Source organism: Squalius cephalus, assembly GCF_949319135.1.
Source record: "Squalius cephalus genome assembly, chromosome: 11".
Lineage (NCBI taxonomy): Eukaryota > Metazoa > Chordata > Actinopteri > Cypriniformes > Leuciscidae > Squalius > Squalius cephalus.
This window is the reverse complement of record NC_137132.1, coordinates 21,934,494-21,955,519: the sequence shown is the minus strand read 5'-3', so window position 1 is coordinate 21,955,519 and position 21,026 is coordinate 21,934,494. Positions and strand designations below refer to the sequence as shown.

At 37.8% G+C, this 21,026-nt stretch overlaps 1 protein-coding gene across 2 annotated transcripts in view; it reads right to left on the bottom strand.

The window, feature by feature from the left end:
- Nucleotides 1-21,026, bottom strand: part of rxfp2b (relaxin family peptide receptor 2b) — a 28,864-nt gene that overhangs the window by 1,390 nt on the left and 6,448 nt on the right. Inside the window, exons 2-16 of one of the 2 annotated variants that reach the window (XM_079886439.1) lie at nucleotides 20,808-20,945; nucleotides 16,117-16,194; nucleotides 15,014-15,119; nucleotides 13,646-13,717; nucleotides 10,985-11,056; nucleotides 7,947-8,018; nucleotides 7,236-7,307; nucleotides 6,909-6,983; nucleotides 5,492-5,563; nucleotides 5,155-5,226; nucleotides 4,962-5,033; nucleotides 4,753-4,824; nucleotides 4,431-4,502; nucleotides 2,409-2,638; nucleotides 987-1,391 (exon numbers count right to left, since the gene is read on the bottom strand). In XM_079886439.1, coding sequence (XP_079742565.1) covers nucleotides 987-1,391; nucleotides 2,409-2,638; nucleotides 4,431-4,502; nucleotides 4,753-4,824; nucleotides 4,962-5,033; nucleotides 5,155-5,226; nucleotides 5,492-5,563; nucleotides 6,909-6,983; nucleotides 7,236-7,307; nucleotides 7,947-8,018; nucleotides 10,985-11,056; nucleotides 13,646-13,717; nucleotides 15,014-15,119; nucleotides 16,117-16,194; nucleotides 20,808-20,945 — 1,680 coding nt within the window. Of the gene's footprint in view, nucleotides 1-986; nucleotides 1,398-2,408; nucleotides 2,639-4,430; nucleotides 4,503-4,752; nucleotides 4,825-4,961; nucleotides 5,034-5,154; nucleotides 5,227-5,491; nucleotides 5,564-6,908; nucleotides 6,984-7,235; nucleotides 7,308-7,946; nucleotides 8,019-10,984; nucleotides 11,057-13,645; nucleotides 13,718-15,013; nucleotides 15,120-16,116; nucleotides 16,195-20,807; nucleotides 20,946-21,026 lie in introns of both variants that reach the window. The other variant, XM_079886438.1, reaches the window with a different exon arrangement.

The following is a 21,026-nucleotide window of genomic DNA, read 5'->3' as shown; positions in this document are numbered from 1 at the left end:
TTTTGTCACATCCAGCAAACATCTCCTCACTATCCGCTAGCTGCCTGTCCCCTGAACACACTGTAAAAAAACGCGGTCTCTGTAGACACCACAGGCTCCACAAACGGCAACAAAAACAAACTGGGCCAACCTGGGCCACGAAACATAACAAACAGTGTTCCAGCCAATAACTGACAAGAATGGTATGGGGGTGGGGCTTGGGGGGTTAGTGCGCGTGCACATGAAGGGGGGTGTGGGGAGTGGAGGAGAGAGAAGCATGAAGAGGGAAGTTAGTGGAGAGATGTCCTAGACAACGACTAATGTTAGAATTATATACATATACTCTTGAATTTTGATATGGCCGACACATGACCAAAGAGACAACGTTCCGATGAACAAATAGCAAAGAAGAGGGAAAAGGAGAAGGAACGTGCAAAGTCGCGAATTTGCATCCGAAAAGCCTGTTTCAGGAAGCACGGAAGGGAGAGGGAGGGGATGGGATGGGATGAGGAGGAGGGAGGGTCGAGCTAGCCTCTGTTTTGTTTGACAATACTTCGAACGTCAGCAAGAAGTGATGTCAACCAACATAGCTTAGAGCACCTTTAATAACCTCTTATATTCGTGTCATTTCTAGATTTGGTCTGGTTCATACTGTACAGCCTCCACATACTGGACGCATTAGGAATAACAGGGGCTTACAGCTGCCTGTTCCAGGTCTGCATCCTCCCCATTTATGAGAATGTATGAACAATTCAATGCGCGGGAAAATAGCTTTCATCAATTCAGTATGGTTGGTAAACCTCAGTAAATTCAGTAAACCTGTCCAATAAATGTGGGCGGTCATGTTAATGCATACATTATTGAATCTTATTTTCAATAAATTATCTATGTGTGCTGGGATGGCTGTTGTATTAGAGTAACTTTTTATTTCAAAAGAACAAGGAAAGCTATGACTCCTTTAATCTTCATAACTAAATCAAAAAAATGTCATCATTGCCAGAACTCACCAAGAAAAATTCCAGTGGAATATCCCTTTGCAATGGGCTTTTCCAGACGCTCAGAGTGAAGAGGGAAACACACTCCATTGTGTCCGTAATAATTCCCAAACATGTCCTCGCTAAGCAGAGGCACTGCAGCTATAGAGATACCTAGCAGCCATATAGAGGTCAAGACGGCAAATGTTTGGCACTTGCTTGGTTGCAGGTGGTTGAAAGGGAAAACAATGACTAGGAATTTCTCTATGGTCAAGTAAGTGAGCAGCATGACGGAAACCTCGGAGGACAGCATAGCCAGGAAGCCAATAGTACGACACTCCAGGCTCTCCATCCACAGCTTAGCGTTCTTGTTGTACTCGCCACGGAACTTCATATCAAAGACCCCCACAAAAAACAGATAGACCCCCATCAGGCAATCTGCACCTAGGGATAAATGAAGCATTGTGGTAAATAGCTTTTGCTATTACTCATTGGATAACAGAAGCAGACCTCATTAATGAACAAGTAGCTTCCTAAAAGCCCAGATTTACAATTTGGTCTTGTGCCAGAATGTTGGAGCATTTCCTGCACATATAAAATGTTATTTTAAAAAGATAAATCACAACCCCAGCAGGCCAGAAATCAATTTTTACGAGGCATAGGATAGCACAGGTGCGTGACCGAGGCACATGGTAATAACAATGCAGGCTAAAATAGAAGTCTTTCCCATGCCAAACATGGGTGCATTGATTAATGGCACCAACCCAGGAACTCCAGAGTTAGAATTGATTACTGAAGGTGATTGTAATAGAGAGCGAATCCTGTGTGAATAGAACTTTTACAGGTTTATAGATTTCCCGTCTGATCACAACAGCCTTTCAAGCTGAATGTCAGGCGGGAGATGTCAACAGTGGGACACTTTGGTTAAAGGAGACAGACAGCAAGAGGACCTGGAGAAAAGGGTTTTTAAACATCTCAGGCAGTGCTCTTCCAGTTCGAAATAATATTGTCAACTGCTCTCACACATCCCTTTCTGAATGCGGAAAGCATAATTGGACCAAGTTCTTTAGTAAGACGAAACCCACATCATTTTTAAGATAAATAGAAAAATTAAGAGATAGCTTGCGTCCTTGCGATATGTAATTGATGTAATTGAGAAGACATTATGGGTGCAGGGACACTTATAATTTGAGAGCTTGGTGTCCTAGAAAACGGTTTCTTCTTGGAGTGCCAGCTGCTTCTGCTTTCGTCACATTGGTTTCATAACAGTCAGCCAGTTATAGTACAAATAAGCCCTGAAAACAGATGTTTGTGCCCTCTGGTGTCTTTAATGCTGGTATCTTAAAAGACTTGGCCTTTTAAGGATACATGCTTTTAATTCAGACCGTATCATAAAGCATATTTAGTGTTTAATATAATGTGGGCAATGGTAAAACGTATACGTCAGGTACTCACAGCACAAAACCTTGATGCAGAGGGCATGCAGGTTGTTCTCAGCCCGCAGGACAGTCCGCATCCCGATAACAAAGAGGTTCCCAAAGCAGGTGATGAAAGCCATGACCCACACAGACACACGAAGGACCACGTTAGCAAGCAGATCCTCAAAAGATGAGAGACCATCTGAGTTTGGTTTACACTTCCGGACATGTGGGGCGTAAGAACAGTACTGGAACTTCTTGAAATATCTGAGAAAAAAATTATATCAATATTTAATTAATATTTTAAAATATTAATATTTTAAATATTATTATTCATGTAATGTAATGTGTTTACAAATTCACACTGATGTGTGTAATTTCTGTGATTCTAGTGGCACCTAATGGAATTGTAAAAAATAATTCACCTTTTTCATACAGCTGGTAGTACTATTAACTTATATGTTATTCATTGTATCATATATTATATTATTATAAATGAAACATTTAAATGTAAAAATAGTTTTATTTTGACAGTAATTTACACGTTTTTAAAGACGACCAACTATTATCATGATATGCAGTCAGTGGCGTAGCGGAAGGCCACGGAGGCCACACACCACCACACCGATATGTCCGTGTCCGGTGTGTCCGTGTCCGTGTCCATACTGGTGCCGGTGCGAATGTCCATGTCCGTGCCTGTGTCCATGCCAGTTTTCCATGTCGGTGTCCGTGCCGATATCGGTATCCATGCTGGTTTGTCCGTGACGGTGCCCGTGTCTGTGCCAGGTTTCCATGTTTCCATGTCAGTGTGTGTGCCTGTGTCCGTGTGCCGGTGTCCGTGTGCCCATGTTGTCTGGGGTCAATACGTTTTTTTTTTGTTTGTTTTTTTTAAGTAGGCTAAGGAACACTTTTTTTTTTTCTTTTTTTTACCAAGAATGCATTAATTTGATCAAAAGTAACAGTAAAAGTGGATAGTTGTCCTTAAAGGGATAGTTCACCCAAAAATGAAAATGATGTCCTTAATTACTCACTCTAATGTTATTCCAAACCTGTATTAATTTCTTTTCGTGTGCTGAAAACAAAAGATGATATTTTGAAGAATGTGAAAATACATACTATGGAAGTCACTGGGGACCAGCAACTGTTTGGTTAGCCACATTCTTCAAAATAACTTTTATTTTCAACAGAAGAAAGAAACTTATTTGGGTTTAAAACAACTCAGAGTAAATTATGACAATTTTTGTTTTTGGGGGAACTATCCCTTTAATGTTAATAAAACAACAAAAAACAAAGAGAAAATAACTCACTGCTCTGAGAACTTTAATAGTAGCTTTAATAAGTATCAATGTATCATTTATACTGAAGTCTATGTAGAGTTTTATTTTTGATTTGTTTATGTAATTTCTTAATTAAATGCTTCTGTTAAATACACCTACTGTAGCTGAAAAAATAAATAAAGCCCTGTTTATTTCATTTGTGTATTATATGTTGTGTATATGTAATGTGTATCTTTGTTCTTATCTTTTAATAACAAAGAAAATAATGCCAAAGATTTTAATTTTTTTTGTTACCTTGTAAGGCTTTGTTTTTAAAATAGGGACATTTGTTTGGCTGTAATGCTCAGTCACTTGCAAAATAGTAAAACCAACATGAAAAAGAATCGTGATAAAATGGTGAATCGTGATTTTCCTGACAAAATCGTGATATGATATTTTTGTCATATCGCCCACCCCTAGACCAGACAAGATACAAGATTTGTATTGATGTAGCAAGTTGTGGCTGGTGTGGCAAACAGTTCAAGTTAAGTGGTGTCAATAAATGTGTGCTGTTTTTTATTTTATTTACTTGAAGCAAATGTTGTCTTTTCCTTTTATTTTCTTGTCAGTGTGCACATTTTGTTTACATTGTTTACATTTTAAAATCACAAAAAAAAAAATTCATCTGGGATGCCCCCACACCACCCTACAATGATTTAATTTGTAAACATGTCACATTTTCACCTCTTGTGAGTTTGCAGGTTTGATTAAAAAAAATATTCAAAGCAGAATGAGATACTCACATGTAGGAGAGATTATCCATGGTCCGGAACATGCTTGTCTGGATATTTGGGATCTCCACTCCCTCCAGGCCACTGCAGAAACAGAATATTGACGTTTTAGTGTTCAAGAGCCTTTGGTTATTCTGCTGACCATTGTCCGGTCTCCTGCAAGCTCTAAGCTTCAGTGAATACTGCAATCTGGCGCATAGCTTGGTCTGCTGTTTGTTAACTAACTCGACTCGGAGAACAACCTTTGTCGTGTGGTTACTACAGCATAGAAAATGTAATAACATATATTGTTAAAAAAAATCTCATGAAAACCTTAGATAGCGCTGTTACTTACAGAGACTGGAGCTGAATTAGGTGGTGAAATTGGCCTGGGTGGATGTGGTCCAGTGGGTTTTGGGACAGATTCCTACAAATGAGAAAACACAGCAGGCCAATAGTATGTACATACTGTATATAGCTACTTTATAAAGATCTGCACCAGATTTTCATATTTACATTTTTACATTTGAAATAAAATGTATTCATCCAACTTCTATTACTCACAGAATTTGCAATGAGGGTAAATCCTTGAAAATACTGAGTGGCAGTTCCTTTATCAAGTTACTGGACAGATCTCTGCAAAAGCGACACGGGCATGTCAAACGATAAAATAATTTTTAGAAGCATCATTGTGCCTTCTCTTTTTCCTTATTTCCATGCACACACTCATTCACAACGATGTTTCATTGTCACTCACAGGTCTCCCATCACGCGCAGGGATTGGAAGGTTTTCTCCGGCAAACTCTTGATGAGATTGGCTCTCAGTGACCTAAAAAGCACCAAGCATGAGAAGACTTAAGATCATAAACCTCATTGAAAGGGCCCTGAACTTTTATCAGCTAAAGCTTAAAACCTCCAAGAGCATACTCTATGACTTAGTACTTCAGAATTATTTGAATCAGAGAACATAAACATACAGTGGGCTCCAAAGTTTTGAGATAAAACTAAAACTGAAAATGACTAATGTCTTCTAACTTTTTTTGCTGTTCACTTCTCTTCAGCTGAATAAGGACACCATATTTGATAATACTTACAGCACAGTAAGATGTTCACAAGCGAGTAAAGTTGACAAGCCCAACGTCGTAATACGATTCCCCTCAAAATCCCTTTAAGACAGCATGTCATAAATTGATGAGTAAGAATTAATAATGCAAATAAAAATGCTGGCTATACAAAATTTCAGTAAATATAATACAGGCATGTTGACATGTACATGTGACATATATACACAATATTAAAAGGTAGCATGACAGCTGAAGGCCTAAGACTATTTGGTTACACCTAAACACATCGGCATATCAGTGAAATCCTGCCTCATCCTGTTGCTCTTGGCTGTCAAAGACGGACACCATGGCCAAGGAGAGAATAACGCTGCATTAGCGACAGAGTACATGCTGTTCTTGTACTACACAAAGATGAGAGCAAGAAGGATGAGCCCCAGGTAGCATTTAAACATGTCATTTAAACATGTTTAGCATTTAAACAAAAACTAATGCTGCAAGAAGAAATGTACACTATGCACAAAATAATTTTTACTAAGTTTCATTATGTTTATATATATATATATATATATATATATATATATATATATATATATACAGTGAGATAAATAAGATCTGTGGTGAACATAACTTTATGATACGTTTTGCTCTATAATGTAAATTACACACACCCATTTAGTTTGTGCAGGTTAAGTTGTAGAGCGAAACGTTCAAGTATTGTCACATTATGTTTACCACAGATCTTATTTTACTAATTAATTGATAAAACCCCATAGGGAAATCTTGAGGGAAACATTAGCGAATTAGTCTTCCGTGTTTTGACGTCATCCATGCAGCACTCTATTCAGTTCTTCATTTTTACCCATGGTAAATTAACTTGATTTCTTTTAAAGCACTTTCAATTTCCAATTTGTATAAAATGAGCTATATAAATAACAAAAAAATATACCACTGAATATTACGATATCTTTATTGCATTCTGAGTTACAGGCATGCCAACGTAGGGGACAAAACCCATAACAAGTGCTTCTCCTTATTTTTGAACTGTCTCCATTGGTAACAAGGATTGTTAAAGACAACATATTTTACCTATCTATTTGTAAAAATAAAATAATGATGCTGCCATCTTTCTATAGTTCATTTCTATGGTGAAAATTGTCATTTTGACCCCCTCTACAAAATAGTGGATTACTCAATAAACGAAATATTTATCCATGGCATTTGATATTTTGACTTTCATTACTATTAATGTTTGTCTTTCTTCAGAAAAAATAAATATTAACAAAATTAAAAAATGTGAGCCGGAGACCTCAGGTTGAGTTGTCTCGGAGTGACCCAGCTCTGTTTCAAACATGATCTGTCTCGCTGCCAGCATCTTCCTAACTGAACTGAATTCAAAATCCTGTAAACCATGACAGCTATAGTAAGTAAAAGAGAAGTGGATACTTACAGCCAGCTGAGTAAGGGCATATGGGTGCAGAATCTGGCGGGGGGGAGCTGTTCTAGAGAGGTATTTACCATTGACCTGTACAGATGTTTAGATGAGGTGAGCCACAACATCACAACCTTGTACAGACACTTAAAACTCCAGTGCACAGACTTAAATCATTTAAAATGCAAATATATTTTTCAGAGCAATATTTTTTTGTGACTGAAGCAACTTGATTAAAACGCATTGATTCTGAAGAACAGCGCTTCACACACAAATAATGGGGTTTGTTATTACAAAAGAAGGAAATCAACAGCACTTCATAGATGAGGATGGGTGAAGACTTACAGGAAGAAGAGGGAGTTCAGACCAGTAAATGTGTTGGCTGTAATTGTTGTTATGGGATTGTCATCCAAAATCCTGAAGATAAAATAACATTTCAAAACTTGCAAAAATGTTCCTAAACCACCAGCCAAACTAATAAATGAATAACTCGTAGATTCAGTGCAGATACAATACCATTTAAAAGTTTTAAGATTTTTATTTTTATTTCTTTTTAAAGGAAATGAATATCCTTCAGCAAGGATGCATTCAATTGATCAAAAGGGACAGTAAAAACAATTTAAATTATAATAATTTTTCACAATATTACTGTTTTTATTGTAACTGCATGTCAACTGTTTTGATAAAAAAATACAGCATTGTTGAGCTTAAGAGACTAAATATTAACAACCCTAAATTGTAATAACATATGCTATGAATTTTGAATCTATTTTAATATACTACAACAATAAAAGTTTATTTAATTGTATTAATACAGATTTTATTATTGGTCAAAATATTCAATATGTATTGTGTACTTATGCACAAAAATTTAAGTTAAGAACAGGCATATACTGCTGTTGCAAAACATTTTAGATATAATGTAGTCTATATGACTCATGTAAACAACAGAATCATCAGGACTTTGGATGTTGGCAGTTTAATTTAAGCATTATATAGCATATATATTTATATATAAAACAACAGCATTTACAGCTTGTTGATGGTTGTACTCACAGCCACTTGAGTTTATGAAGATCACTGAAGACTCCAGGTGAAAGTAAGGAGATGCAGTTCTGGCTCAAAGATCTGCAACACAAGAACAATAAATGATGTTGAGCTTTATTCAGAATGAGGGAAGTTTTAACAAAGACAAAAAAAAAAATTGTTGTAGGCTATTCACTGAATTGAACTTAATTGAGGAATTTTACAACTGAACTGAGCTGAATAATAACAGTATGATCTTGCTACAGCTGCTTTACAGCAGAATTTGATGACGTTTGCATTCCAGTTTATTATTGTGAAGCTGCTTTGAAACAATCTAAGTGCTATAAAAAAATAAGGGTGACTTGACTATTTCTGTCTGTTTAATGTGATTATATACATACATATATATATATATATATATATATATACAGTGCTATGCATAAGTTTAGACACCCATGCTAAAGTTGACTAAAAAGAGGAATAAAAAATCATCTTTTGGAAATTGAACTTAATGCCTTAATTTAAAAAATTAGGAAAAATCCAACCTTTAAGGACACCAATTTCCTTTGTGAATGAATAATGTATCGTAAATAAATAAATGTTCTTCCTTAAAATACAGGGTGCATAAGTCTTGACACCCCTATGTTAAATTCCCATAGAGGCAGGCAGATTTTTATTTTTAAAGGCCAGTTACTTCATGGATCCAGGATACTATGCATCCTGATAAAGTTCCCTTGGCCTTTGGAATTAAAATAGCCCCACATCATCACATAGCCTTCACCATACCTAGAGTTTGGCATGGTTTTATTTCAGTTAGCCTAATAGCTGGTTTGATTTGCATTGAGAGATGATCTTATGGAAAGTACTCCGTGCCAATCTCTAGGTATGGTGAAGGCTATGTGATGATGTGGGGCTATTTCACAAAGAAAATTGGTGTCCTTAAAGGTTGGATTTTTCCTAATTTTTAGCGCAATTTTCCTACGGACAAAATTGCGATTGTTAACTCATGATTTCTGTTCTGTCTGTGCGCACCAATCTTGCACTTCTATCTCCTCCTCAACCAGACCACCTAGAGACTTCGGGTTTTCGGCATTATGTTAAGGAAGGTCTAATCTCGGGAACGCACACAAAAAAAAAAAAAAAAAAAAAAAAAAAACATAAAAAGATTTACTATCTCTTAGTGTTGTGATCCCATGACGTCAGAAAATTGCGCTAAAACACTCACTGAGTTTTTATTACTCGTTTTAATTAAGGCATTAAGTTCAATTTCCAAAAGATGATTTTTTATTCCTCTTTTTAGTCAACTTTAGCATGGGTGTCTAAACTTATGCATAGCACTATATATATATATATATTTATATATATATATATATATATATATATATATACACTGCTCAAAAAAATTAAAGGAACACTTTGAAAACGCATCAGATCTCAATGGGGAAAAATATCATGCTGGATATCTATACTAATATGGACTGGGTATGTGTTATGAACGAAAGGATGCCACATCGTTTGATGGAAATGAAAATGATCAACCTACAGAGGATTGAATTCAAAGACACCCCGGAAATCTAAGTGAAAAAATGATGCAGCAGGCTTGTCAATTTTGCTGAAATTTCATTGCAGCAACTCAAAATGGTACTCAGTAGTTTGTATGGCCCCCACGTGCTTGTATGCATGCCTGACAACGTCGGGGCATGCTCCTAATGAGATGACGGATGGTGTCCTGGGGTATTTCCTCCCAGATCTGGACCAGCGCATCACTGAGCTCCTGGACAGTCTGAGGTGCAACCAGGTGATGTCACCGAAACACAATGTCCCATAGGTGTTCTATTGGACATAGGTCAGGTGAGCGTGGTGGCCCTTCAATGGTATCATTCCTTCATCCTCCAGGAACTGCCTGCATGTTCTCGCCACATGAGGCCGGGCATTGTTGTGCACCAGGAGGAACCCAGGACCCACTGCACCAGCATAGGGTCTGACAATGGATCCAAGGATTTCATCCCGATACCTAATGGCAGTCAGGGTGCCATTGTCTAGCCTGCAGAGGTCTGTATGTCCCTCCATGGATATGCCTCCCCAGACCATCACTGACCCACCACCAAACCGGTCATGCGGAACGATGTTACAGGCAGCATAACATTCTCCACGGCTTCTCCAGACCCTTTCCTGTCTGTCACGTGCTCAGGGTGAACCTGCTCTCATTTGTGAAAACCACAGGGCACCAGTGGCGGACCTGCCAATTCTGGTGTTCAATGGGAAATGCCAATCGAGCTCCACGGTGCTGGGCAGTGAGCACAGGGCCCACTAGAGGACGTCGGGCCCTCAGGCCACCCTCATGAAGTCTGTTTCTGATTGTTTGGTCAGAGACATTCACACCAGTGGCCTGCTGGAGGTCATTTTGTAGGGCTCTGGCAGTGCTCATCATGTTCCTCCTCGCACAAAGGGGCAGATACCGGTCCTGCTGATGGGTTAAGGACCTTCTACGGCCCTGTCCAGCTCTCCTAGAGTAGCTGTCTGTCTTCCTGGAATCTCCTCCATGCTCTTGAGACTGTGCTGGGAGACACAGCAAACCTTCTGGCAATGGCACGTATTGATGAGCTATCCTGAAGGAGCTGGACTGCCTGCGCAACCTCTGTAGGGTCCAGGTATCGCCTCATGTTACCAGTAGTGACACTGACCCTAGCCAAATGCAAAACTGGTGAAAAACAGTCCGAAAAGATGAGTAGGGAAAAAATGTCAGTGGCCTCCACCTGTAAAACCATTCCTGTTTTGGGGGTTGTCTCACTGTTGCCCATCTAGTGCACCTGCTGTTAATGTCATTAACACTAAAGCAGCTGAAACTGATTACCAACCCCCTCTGTTACTTAACTGACCAGATCAATATCCCAGGAGTTTAACTGACTTGATGCTATTCTCTGATTAAAAAGTGTTCCCTTTATTTTTTTGAGCAGTGTATATATATATATATATATATATATATATATATATATATATATATATATATATATATATATATATATATTACACTTAAAAACACACACACACAAAAAAAAAACACTTACAGTTTTTGCAGCTTATGTAGTCCACTAAAAGCGTGAATGGAAACAGTGAGAATGCAATTATCCTGGAGAAACCTGAGGAAGAAAACAAAACAATCAGCAATTTGGTCAACAGCTGGTTGTTTAACAGGTTAACCAAACTGTTAATATATATATATATATATATAAATCATGTTTGTTGAAGGAGGGACTCGAGCCACATAGACTATCATGACTTTGTGATAAGCCATTCTGACTGGTTTTTGGATTGCTGATTTGCACTTATATGACAATAGACTGCCTCACTGTGTTTCTGACCAACGCCTGTACCTTGACCACACTTTCAGTCTGCCTCATATCCTTTATTTATCTTTAATAAATCTCCGCAAATGTATTTTACTCCACCTCCCACACCTCCATCATATCACAGAATACTAGAACAACTCGCATATAGTCATGCCATCCTTTGCCATCAGTAGGCTACTGTATCCAAAACTAAGTGTCCCCAACCAAAAATTAATCTAAGAATGTATAAATATTGGAATATTGGAGGCGCTAAAATGAATGCCTCATCAGGGCAGTTTCCACATCCTCTGTCTGTGACATGTGAGCGTCAAGCTGACAGTGTCTGCTGTGGCTCTTTACAGAAGTCATTTTTGGGTCACCTACAATATTAAATATTTAAGGGATTTGAATTATGAATTAGGGAATGGGCCATTGATAATTAATTATGAAATGTATGATTTATATAAGAAGAAAACTCCATTAACCTATATGGAACAGAACCTAAACATTGAAGTGTATCTACTATACACACAGCTCTAATGGTAAAACTCTTCTCTCAGTGCCGTTTCTGAGACGCAACACTACAAATAAATACGACAAAATAGCTTTTCTCCTTGACAGAAATACAAAAAGCAGATTCACTGACCTAGCACACAAAAAAGCTGCACAATGACTGACTTTTCATGTTTGATTTAATGCCAAGCCATTTCAAGGCTTGAGAGCATTGAAACAGCCATTTAACAGATTGTCTCTTTTTTTTTATTTTTATGAATATGTCAGAGTGGTGTTCCCAGTCCCCCTCAGGCGGAAGGAAAGAGCTAAATGAAGTAATTACATAGCTTGCATAACTTTGTTTGTTCTAAAATAATTTGAACATTTAAACTATTTAAACTTAAACTACAATCAAAATCTTCTATTAAAAGCAGCACTTTCAGTATTTTTGAAAATGGTAATGACTTAATGCACCTGGTTTTCTATAACCATTTACTCGGGTATAACTCACAATACAAACATCATTTCATTCATCTCCAGTAATAGTTTTCTATGTAATTTCTGATCTTTTTCTCTCTCCTACCTCCATGACTCTCATCAGTGGGTCAAGGGGTCCCAGTTTAGCTGTTTGCATGTCTAGTTAGTCCCTGCTTTCTCCATTGACGGTCATTTAAAAGTGTAAGCTGAGTAAGAGTTTTTTTGTTGTTGTTTGTTTTTTTGCAAGCAATATGTAAATCACAAATATTTTTTATGTTTTGTCTTGTGCCAAAAAGCATGAAATGGACATAGGTCCATTGGATGGTCTCAAACTGATGTTTTTATCTCTGGTTAGGGAAAACTAAATTATTTTATATTATATTTAAAAAAATCAATTATGTTAAAAGTATATTAAATTACACTACCATTAAAAATGTGGGGTTAGAAAGGTTTTTTTTTTTTTTTAAGAAATGGATAAATTTATTTAGCAGGGATTAATTTACTTGATCAAAAGTAACAGCGGCGACTTTTACACTGTTAATGTATAAATGCTGTTCTTTTTAACGTTTAGAAATGTTTCCACAAACATAAAGCAGCAATTGTTTTCAACATTAATAATCAGCATAAATCAGAATATTATAATTATTTCTAAAGGAGTAATGGCCACTGAAAATTCAGCTCTTCCATCACAGGAATAAATTACATTTTAAAATATTTTAAATTGTTATAATAGTTCACAATATTACTGATTTTACTGTATTTTTGATCAAATAAATGCAGCCTTGTGAGCTTATATTCCCCAAACTTATGAACATTGTAGTGTTTATTCCATTAAAACATTCAAAAGATGGCAAAATCTTAATCATGACGACTTTACAAAAAATAATTTAAGAAAATTATTTGTAAAAAGGAAAAACATTACTCTCTATTGGTGTAACGCTAATGTCTTTTGACAATAAATATCTACAGTACTGTAAGTGCTTGTGGCCACTATCCTCACACCTGTCAGTGTATACTAGAAAGCATTAATCACCATAAAGCAACACATAAAATCCCAGCTTTAATGGCATGCTATACAGAAACCTGCCAATACTGAGATTAATAAACAGCAGCAAGCTCAATTTAAAGGAAGGTGACCGTGGCCTCATCATAAAAGCTTCAGTGGATTCAACAGAAAGCTGATCAGAAACGTTAATCAGTTTCATGCAGGAACCAATAGTTTTTGTACCACATAAACAAGCATTGGCTGTACAGGTTGACAGCTCCATTATACAAGCCTCTGTATTGATTTGCGGCTTAGCAAAGCATCTCCTTAGTAAATGCATACCAAAGTTGTCTTGAGCAGGTCTTATGAAATCAATCACTATGTGACAAAAATTATAAGTAGCATTTTCGGATCAGAGGAAATGAATGCTTATTATTCATACTTACAGCCTCTGTAGTTTTATGTTTTTGATGAAGGCTTTATCTGGTAACATGCGAATCTCGTTGCTCTTCAATGATCTGTCCAAAAGCAGCACAAATAGTCAATTTAACACTCAGTAGTGTTTCATTTGTGTATGCTGAAGAAAATAAATGATAAAGAAAATTTGTTTGTAGCCTACTGATACTGTCTTTTGTTTACTCCAGTGTATTTTGCAAACTAAAGGTCTTTCCACTCTTCAAATTGTTAAGCCGTGTCATGTTTGCATGTTTGCATGTCACTGCTGGTTTACTGAATATACTTTTCAGACCATAGCTGTAAGAATAAAACAATCTCTTTTTCATTCAAATAACGCATTTCCCGCTATTGCCATGTGTCAACGTGACGAGAGGCTGCTCACTGCAGAGCAAATGGGTGGAGCTTACGTGGAGCTCCTCCTCACTAGAGATCCAGCGAGGAGGATCAAATGTAATTTGGGCCTAATGGGTGGAGCTAGAATATCCAACCAAACCCTAACCCAACCCACAACTCTATCCCTCCACCCCATTAGACATTCAGAGAGGAGGATCTGGACTATCCCCACCCCATTAGATGTCCAGAGAGGAGACTGTTTATGATTACTATAGTGATTTTCAAGTTGAAATTTTGTATAACTCACCGCACCAATGGCCCTGACCCTGCTCTAGAGCTTATTACTGGGTTATGTTTTTTTGGCTGCCTTCACATGGCTGATTTCCTTAGTCGGAAATTGGACACGTACGCCCTCTCAAGTATTTACCACTGGGAAAGTCAGATATGATTTTGACACCAGAGTTTCCGAGTAGGGCGTGCCATAAACTTTAAACATGGCGGAGGGAAGAATAATTGCTCCTTTGACTGCTATTCTTTATTCGTTTTTTTCCACAACAGCTACATCGCCTTGTCTTGTCGTTGAAGTAGTGCATATTTACATGTAGGCATAATCATTTCAAGCATTGTATGTTTTTACACAGTGAAAATAGCATGTAGCCTAATTGACAGAAATTCCAGAATTGTCAGCAAGCTGACTATCTATATGGTGCGGTGAATGTTTATATGGTTGTCAATGAATGGGAAGCTACATTTTATTCAAAATTAAATATTAAATACATTTTGGCTTTGGCATTTTGGATTTTCCCAAGAATTAGGCAAGAATAACCTGGTGTCCTCCACAATTCCTCTTCTTTCCGACAACAATGCGATGAGCTCGTAATCACAACTTCAGAAGTGGGAAGTAGGAAATTTACGATAGCACGTGAAAGCAGCATTAAACCTTCAACAATTCATAATCTTTTGAATCAGTGAACTAGGCTACTGTACATTTTGACTATACAAATTTGCAATGGAAGGATGCGTACAGGAAGGTAACATTCGCTGACACCTGTGGAACGAATCTCAAGCTGACATGCACACAGTGGATCTCATTGTTAATGCACTGGCAACGATCAGGATACTGCTCCACTTCTGCAAGGTAGAATAGGAAAGAGATACATACACGAACATACACTCATTCAAAGACAATCAAAATATAGTTAAAAATGAACACGGATTTACATTGTGGAAAAGTATATTAACATGAATTTTAAATTAAGGTTACATTTCAAATATATTTCAAAGTTTAAATATGAGTTGACCTTATCCACCTTTTTCCTATGCCCCATGACACTTTTCACGAGTTATGGAAGTACTTTCGTTAAACGGTAAACAATTTGCAGGTTCGCTGAATGCAATAATAAGCATTACAATATGACATTATTCTACTCATCCTTTAACCATCGAACATTAAAAGGAAATTTAAAAGTTAAGCATAAACTACAACAGACAATGAAATATAGGCTACCCCAAACGAAAGATTCTTTGTGCATTCCAGTGAATTAATAATGGGATAGCTATATCATAAATTATATCGGCAGAGCAGACCACAAATGTGCAGTATAGGCTAGGTTTTTTTTTTTTTTTCTTTTTTTTTTCTTTTCATACTGTTACAGCGGAACACAGGAAAAAACAAAACATCAGGAGGAAAAGAATCCAGCAACTGAAAGAGCTCTTGCTTAATGTTATATCATATCACATTACAATATCCAAATGTTATGTTATTCTCCTGACTTCAGAAAAGTACATTTTACAGCTCATTCAGTCCAACTGACGGATAATGATTATTTATAGTGCAACCTTACGATTTGAAATGATTTGTTTCAGTCTTTTTGAGTGGAACTTCTACAAACTGGAAGTGCCTCCCATAATCTAAAATGCAGCATCGTTAGGAAAATGTGGATAATGAACTTCTATTGAAAGTGACATTAAAAACTGCACTTGATATATTTGGCATAGGCCTAGTTTAGGAAAAGCTTGTACTAATACAAGAAGTACTGTCTAGAACTGGACTGTCTAAATTGCGTTTTTGAGACTGCAAGACAGCAAACTCAAGAGATGAATGATTAGGGATTAGGTGTATATTTACGGCACTCTGTAGAAAGCTCTTGTGGATAAACCCTTTTAAATGTCTGGTCGAAGAGGTCTGCCCAGCCACTGTTATCCCCTTCAGAGAGATGGACAGCGATGAGATAGACGTCAACATGAGACAAGCACACAAACACATTTAAACAAAACACATACAGACAGGCATAAGTTCATTATTGATAAAACAATGATACAATATTGTATCCATTTGAATATACTGTAGATCAGTTTATAGGGGCTAGTTGTCACTCTTTTTACACTTTTATTTAGGACCATGTTTATCTTGGTCACAGACTTCTTCTTGGCAACTAGTCCTGTGGTCTCTGGCACCAAGAAATTAGCAGCAGATCCTTCAAGTCCTGTAGGGTTGAGAGGTGGAGCCGCTGTGGATCAGAATGGTTGGTCAAGCACATCCCACAGATGCTCAACTGGAATGAGATCTGGGGAATTTGTAGCCCAAGGCAACACCTTGAACTCTTTATTTTGCAGCCAGGGTAGTCTAGCAACTCTCCGTTGACTTTCGGAGCTGTAAAAACCTAAATTGGGTCAGGCCAATCACATCGTGTATAGAGTAGGCGGGGCGGGCTTAACATAATGACGACAGAGTTGCGACGGTTCCCTACTACTTGAAAACAAAGAAGAGTTGCTGCTTCTGGCGAACAGTCTTTCAAATCGGCTTTGGCCGCGACTCTGGAGGACTTGGAGTTAAGTTTTTCTTTGAGAAAAGAGCAAAGAACGGCACTTAAGTCATTCTTAAAAAAGGAAGATATGTTCGTAGTTTTGCCGGCCAGATTCAAAAGTTGAATCTATCAACTAACGTTAGCTCTGCTGTTGGGCAAACGCTCTGGTTGGTTGAAGCGCTGTCCTATTGCTTGCAGAGGGAATTTGAAAGACAGCCGTTTATCCCGCCCCTCGGATTGAGCCGTGTCTATGGTGAGTTGCCAGACCTAACATCTTGATGTAGGTCTGGCTTGCCAGGCTACACTTGTGATGTTCCCGGTCAAAAATGACCGGCCTACAAAAAGTAGCTTAAAAATCACTTGTTATGCTATATTATCACCTAATATTGGATTCAATCTTTTTGTCAACTTGTTCCCTTTCAATTAGGACTGGTTTTATTTTTCTATTTGCATCTAATCGTAGGCCTCATTTATCTGAGTTTTGAGTAAAAAAAGCATTATTTATGAATAATTTTGGAAATATTAAATAAAATATGAAAACAAATTGCACTGTTGATCACACTAGTCTACTTTAATGTTTCACCAGGACGTTTGTTTTGAAAAACTTTTATTTTGTACAAAATTGCACAAAGTTATACTTGTGGTGTTCCCGGTCAAAAATGGCCGGCCATTGAAAGTGAATGGGAGAGTGAAAATAAGAAACATGGGTACATTTTTGTGCTGCATTCACTCCCAAAAATAAATGTTTTCTATATTTACGGTAGGAAATTTACAAAATATCTTCATGGAACATGATCTTTACTTAATATCCTAATGATTTTTGGCATAAAAGAAAAATCGATAATTTTGACAAATACAATGTATTGTTGGCTATTGCCACAAATATACCTGTGCTACTTGTGACTGGTTTTGTGGTCCAGGGTCACATATGTGCATGTGTGCTTGCAAACATCGAGCCCTTGGACCTGTGCATGTGTGGATACATGCATTCACACGCCACCCAAACACACACACACACACACACACACACACACACACACACACACACACACACACACACACACACACACACACACACACACACACACACACACACACACACACACACACACACACACACACACACACACACAAGTTAAAACACACAAACTATTTTGAGTATTACACACATTCTTTTTCACAGAGAGAAACTTGATCCTACCCTGAACTGTATCTAATATCCATTCATCCATCTGACATTCACACACACACACATGCGCGCATGCAAACTGGTTTAGTCTGCAGTGACCCTGTTTCAAAAGAATCTTTCTTTCATGTTCTTTGTTTCATCACAGTTTTCAGACAAAATATTATGACATTGTGTTTTTGGACTAAAATGTACAAATATAGATGTTATAGCACAGACACATATAAATGTTTCACAGTGCCTTGCTTGGCATTTATTTTGTAGCAGCACAATGGCGAAGAAGCTCTCTGTGCATGATATTCTTCATCAGATCATTGATCAAGATTCTAGTGAGGAGGAGGCGATGCAGGATGAATCTTGCAGTGAAGGAGCAATAGAAGATGTATCAGAAGAAGAGGGCACCAGATGCTAGAGACCTTAAAACAACTGACGAGCAGCAGTCTTCTGATGATGAGGGCTCAGCTGATGCTACGGTTACATTCTGGTCGAAAGATGGAACTTTGTCCTGGTCTTCATCCCCACCAATAGGGCAAAGTAGGTTTTCTTCTGAGATCCATCCTGCATCACCTCCTCCTCAATAGAATCTTGATCAATGATCTGACGAAGAACATCATGCACAGAGAGCTTCTTCACCATTGTGCTGCTACAAAATGAATGCCAAGCAAGGCTCTGTGAGGCATTTATATGTGTCTGTGCTATAACTGTAAATTTTCGTCTTTTTCTGTGAGAACATCAAAGTCCCAAAACACAATGTCATAATATTTTGTCTGAAAACTGTGATGAAACAAAGAACATGAAAGATTCTTTTGAAACAGGAGGGTCACACAGACTAAACCAGTTTGCATGTGCGCACGTCATGTGTGTGTGTGTGTGTGTGTGTGTGTGTGTGTGTGTGTGTGTGTGTGTGTGTGTGTGTGTGAATGTCACATGGATGGATGAATGGATATTAGATGCAGTTCAGGGTAGGATCAAGTTTCTCTCTGTGAAAAAGAATGTGTGTAATACTCAAAATAGTTTGTGTGTTTTAACGTGTGTGTGTGTGTGTGTGTTTGGGTAGCGTGTGTATGCATGTATCCACACATGCACAGGTCCAAGGGCTCGAAGTTTGCAAGCACACATGCACATATGTGTACATGAACATAATGAACATGCTCCTGAAAACTACATTTGTTCTCTTATTTTTAGTCTCTCCCATTCACTTTCAATGGCCGGCCAACTTTGTGCCATTTTGTACAAAACAAACTTCCTGGTGAAACATTAAAGTAGACTAGTGTGATCAACAGTGCAATTTCTTTTTCATATTTTATTTAATATTTACAAAATGATTCATAAATAATGCTTTCTTTTTACTCAGAAAATGAGATGCTTACTCTCAGATAGTAAAACTTGTGAAAAAAAATGTGGTGATTGCACTTTCGCCACTGTTGGACCAAAGCTGTGGAATAGCCTTCCTCCCTTTAGGCATGCCCCATCTGTCAGTATTTTTAAATCTTATCTTAAGACTTACTTATTCATCCTTGGCTTTAAACACTCCATAGTTTGTTATCCTGGGTTTCTCTTTTAATCTATTGATTGCTTATTACTTATTTTGGCTTGTTTGTTATATATGTATATTACTTTTATTTCTTATGTTTCTTTTATTCTTTGTAAAGCACTTTGGTCAACTTTGGTTGTGTTTAAAACGTGCTCTAGAGATAAATGATTGATTGATTGAGCCGACAGAACGTCTCCAGAAGGTCACACAAAATTGTAATGATGGTTGCGGGAGGAATGAGTCACAACACACTGTGCATCGCACTCTGCTGCCTATGGGGCTGTGTGGCTGCCGACCAATCAGAGTGCCATTAGATGCCTACTCTCAGATACATGACGCCTACGATTAATCAGATGCAAATAGAAATATACAACCAGTCCTAATTGAAAGAAAACAAGTTGACAAAAAGATTGAATCCAATATTGTGTGATAATATATAATGAGAGATTTATAAGCTATTTTTTGTAGGCCGGTCATTTTTAACCGGGAACACCACAAGTGTAATAAGGTGACAATTACACCTTACAGGGACATTAAAATTGGTGTTATGTGGTCATATTTTCGCTTCCCTTCAAGCAGTCTAGCAGCTGCGTTTTGAACCAACTGCAGATGAGAGATGGAAGCCTGAGAAATGCCATAGTACAGTGAATTACAGTAATCAAGCATAGATGTTACCTTGATAAAAAGGGCTTAACTTTACTGAGAAGATGAAGTAGGTAAAAGCATGACTTGACAACAGCTGAGATCTGTTTGTCAAACTTTAAACGGGAGTCAAATTGGAAGCCCAGATTCCTCGCACACTGTGTATGGGGTGAGGAAGCCAAGATCAAAATCAAAAACACAGTTTTCCTTGGGGCCAAACATAATAAACTCAGATTTGTTTTCATTTAGGTGTGAAAATTGCTTGAAAGCCATGACTTAAGTTCGTTCAGGCAATGTAATAGTGGCTGAAGAGAATATTTATTATTGCGTTGCAAGGGAAAGGAAAGCTGGGTATCATCGGCATAGATGAAAAGAGACATCATGTTTTTTTTTTAAATAGATGCCAGGGGGAGCAAATACAGAGCTCGGACCAGTCGGGATAGCCTTCATTGTCCTTGTGCATTGATGAGCTTTGGGAGCCCAACACCCTGTCACCAGTTTATGGTTTGTCCCTCTTCGGATCACTTTTGGTTCACCACTGCTGACCGCAAGAAACCCACAAGCCTTGCCGTTTCAGAGATACTCTGACCATATATATATATGTATATAAGCTATATGTGAGATGTCTGTATTTGTAAAAAAGCTCTTACCACAATTGTCTTCGTCAGCTCCATTGGGACAGTCGTTTTGTCCGTTGCATTGCAGAACCTGCGGCAGACAAATGCTCATATTGCCACACGGAAAGTGACCCAGCTGACAGTCTTCTGAAGGCCTGCGCTCCAGCCCTGCTGCTGGGACAATATACAAGTGAGAAATCACTTTCAACACTTCATGCTTATGTTAATCTTCTGCTTTCATATGTTAAGGTA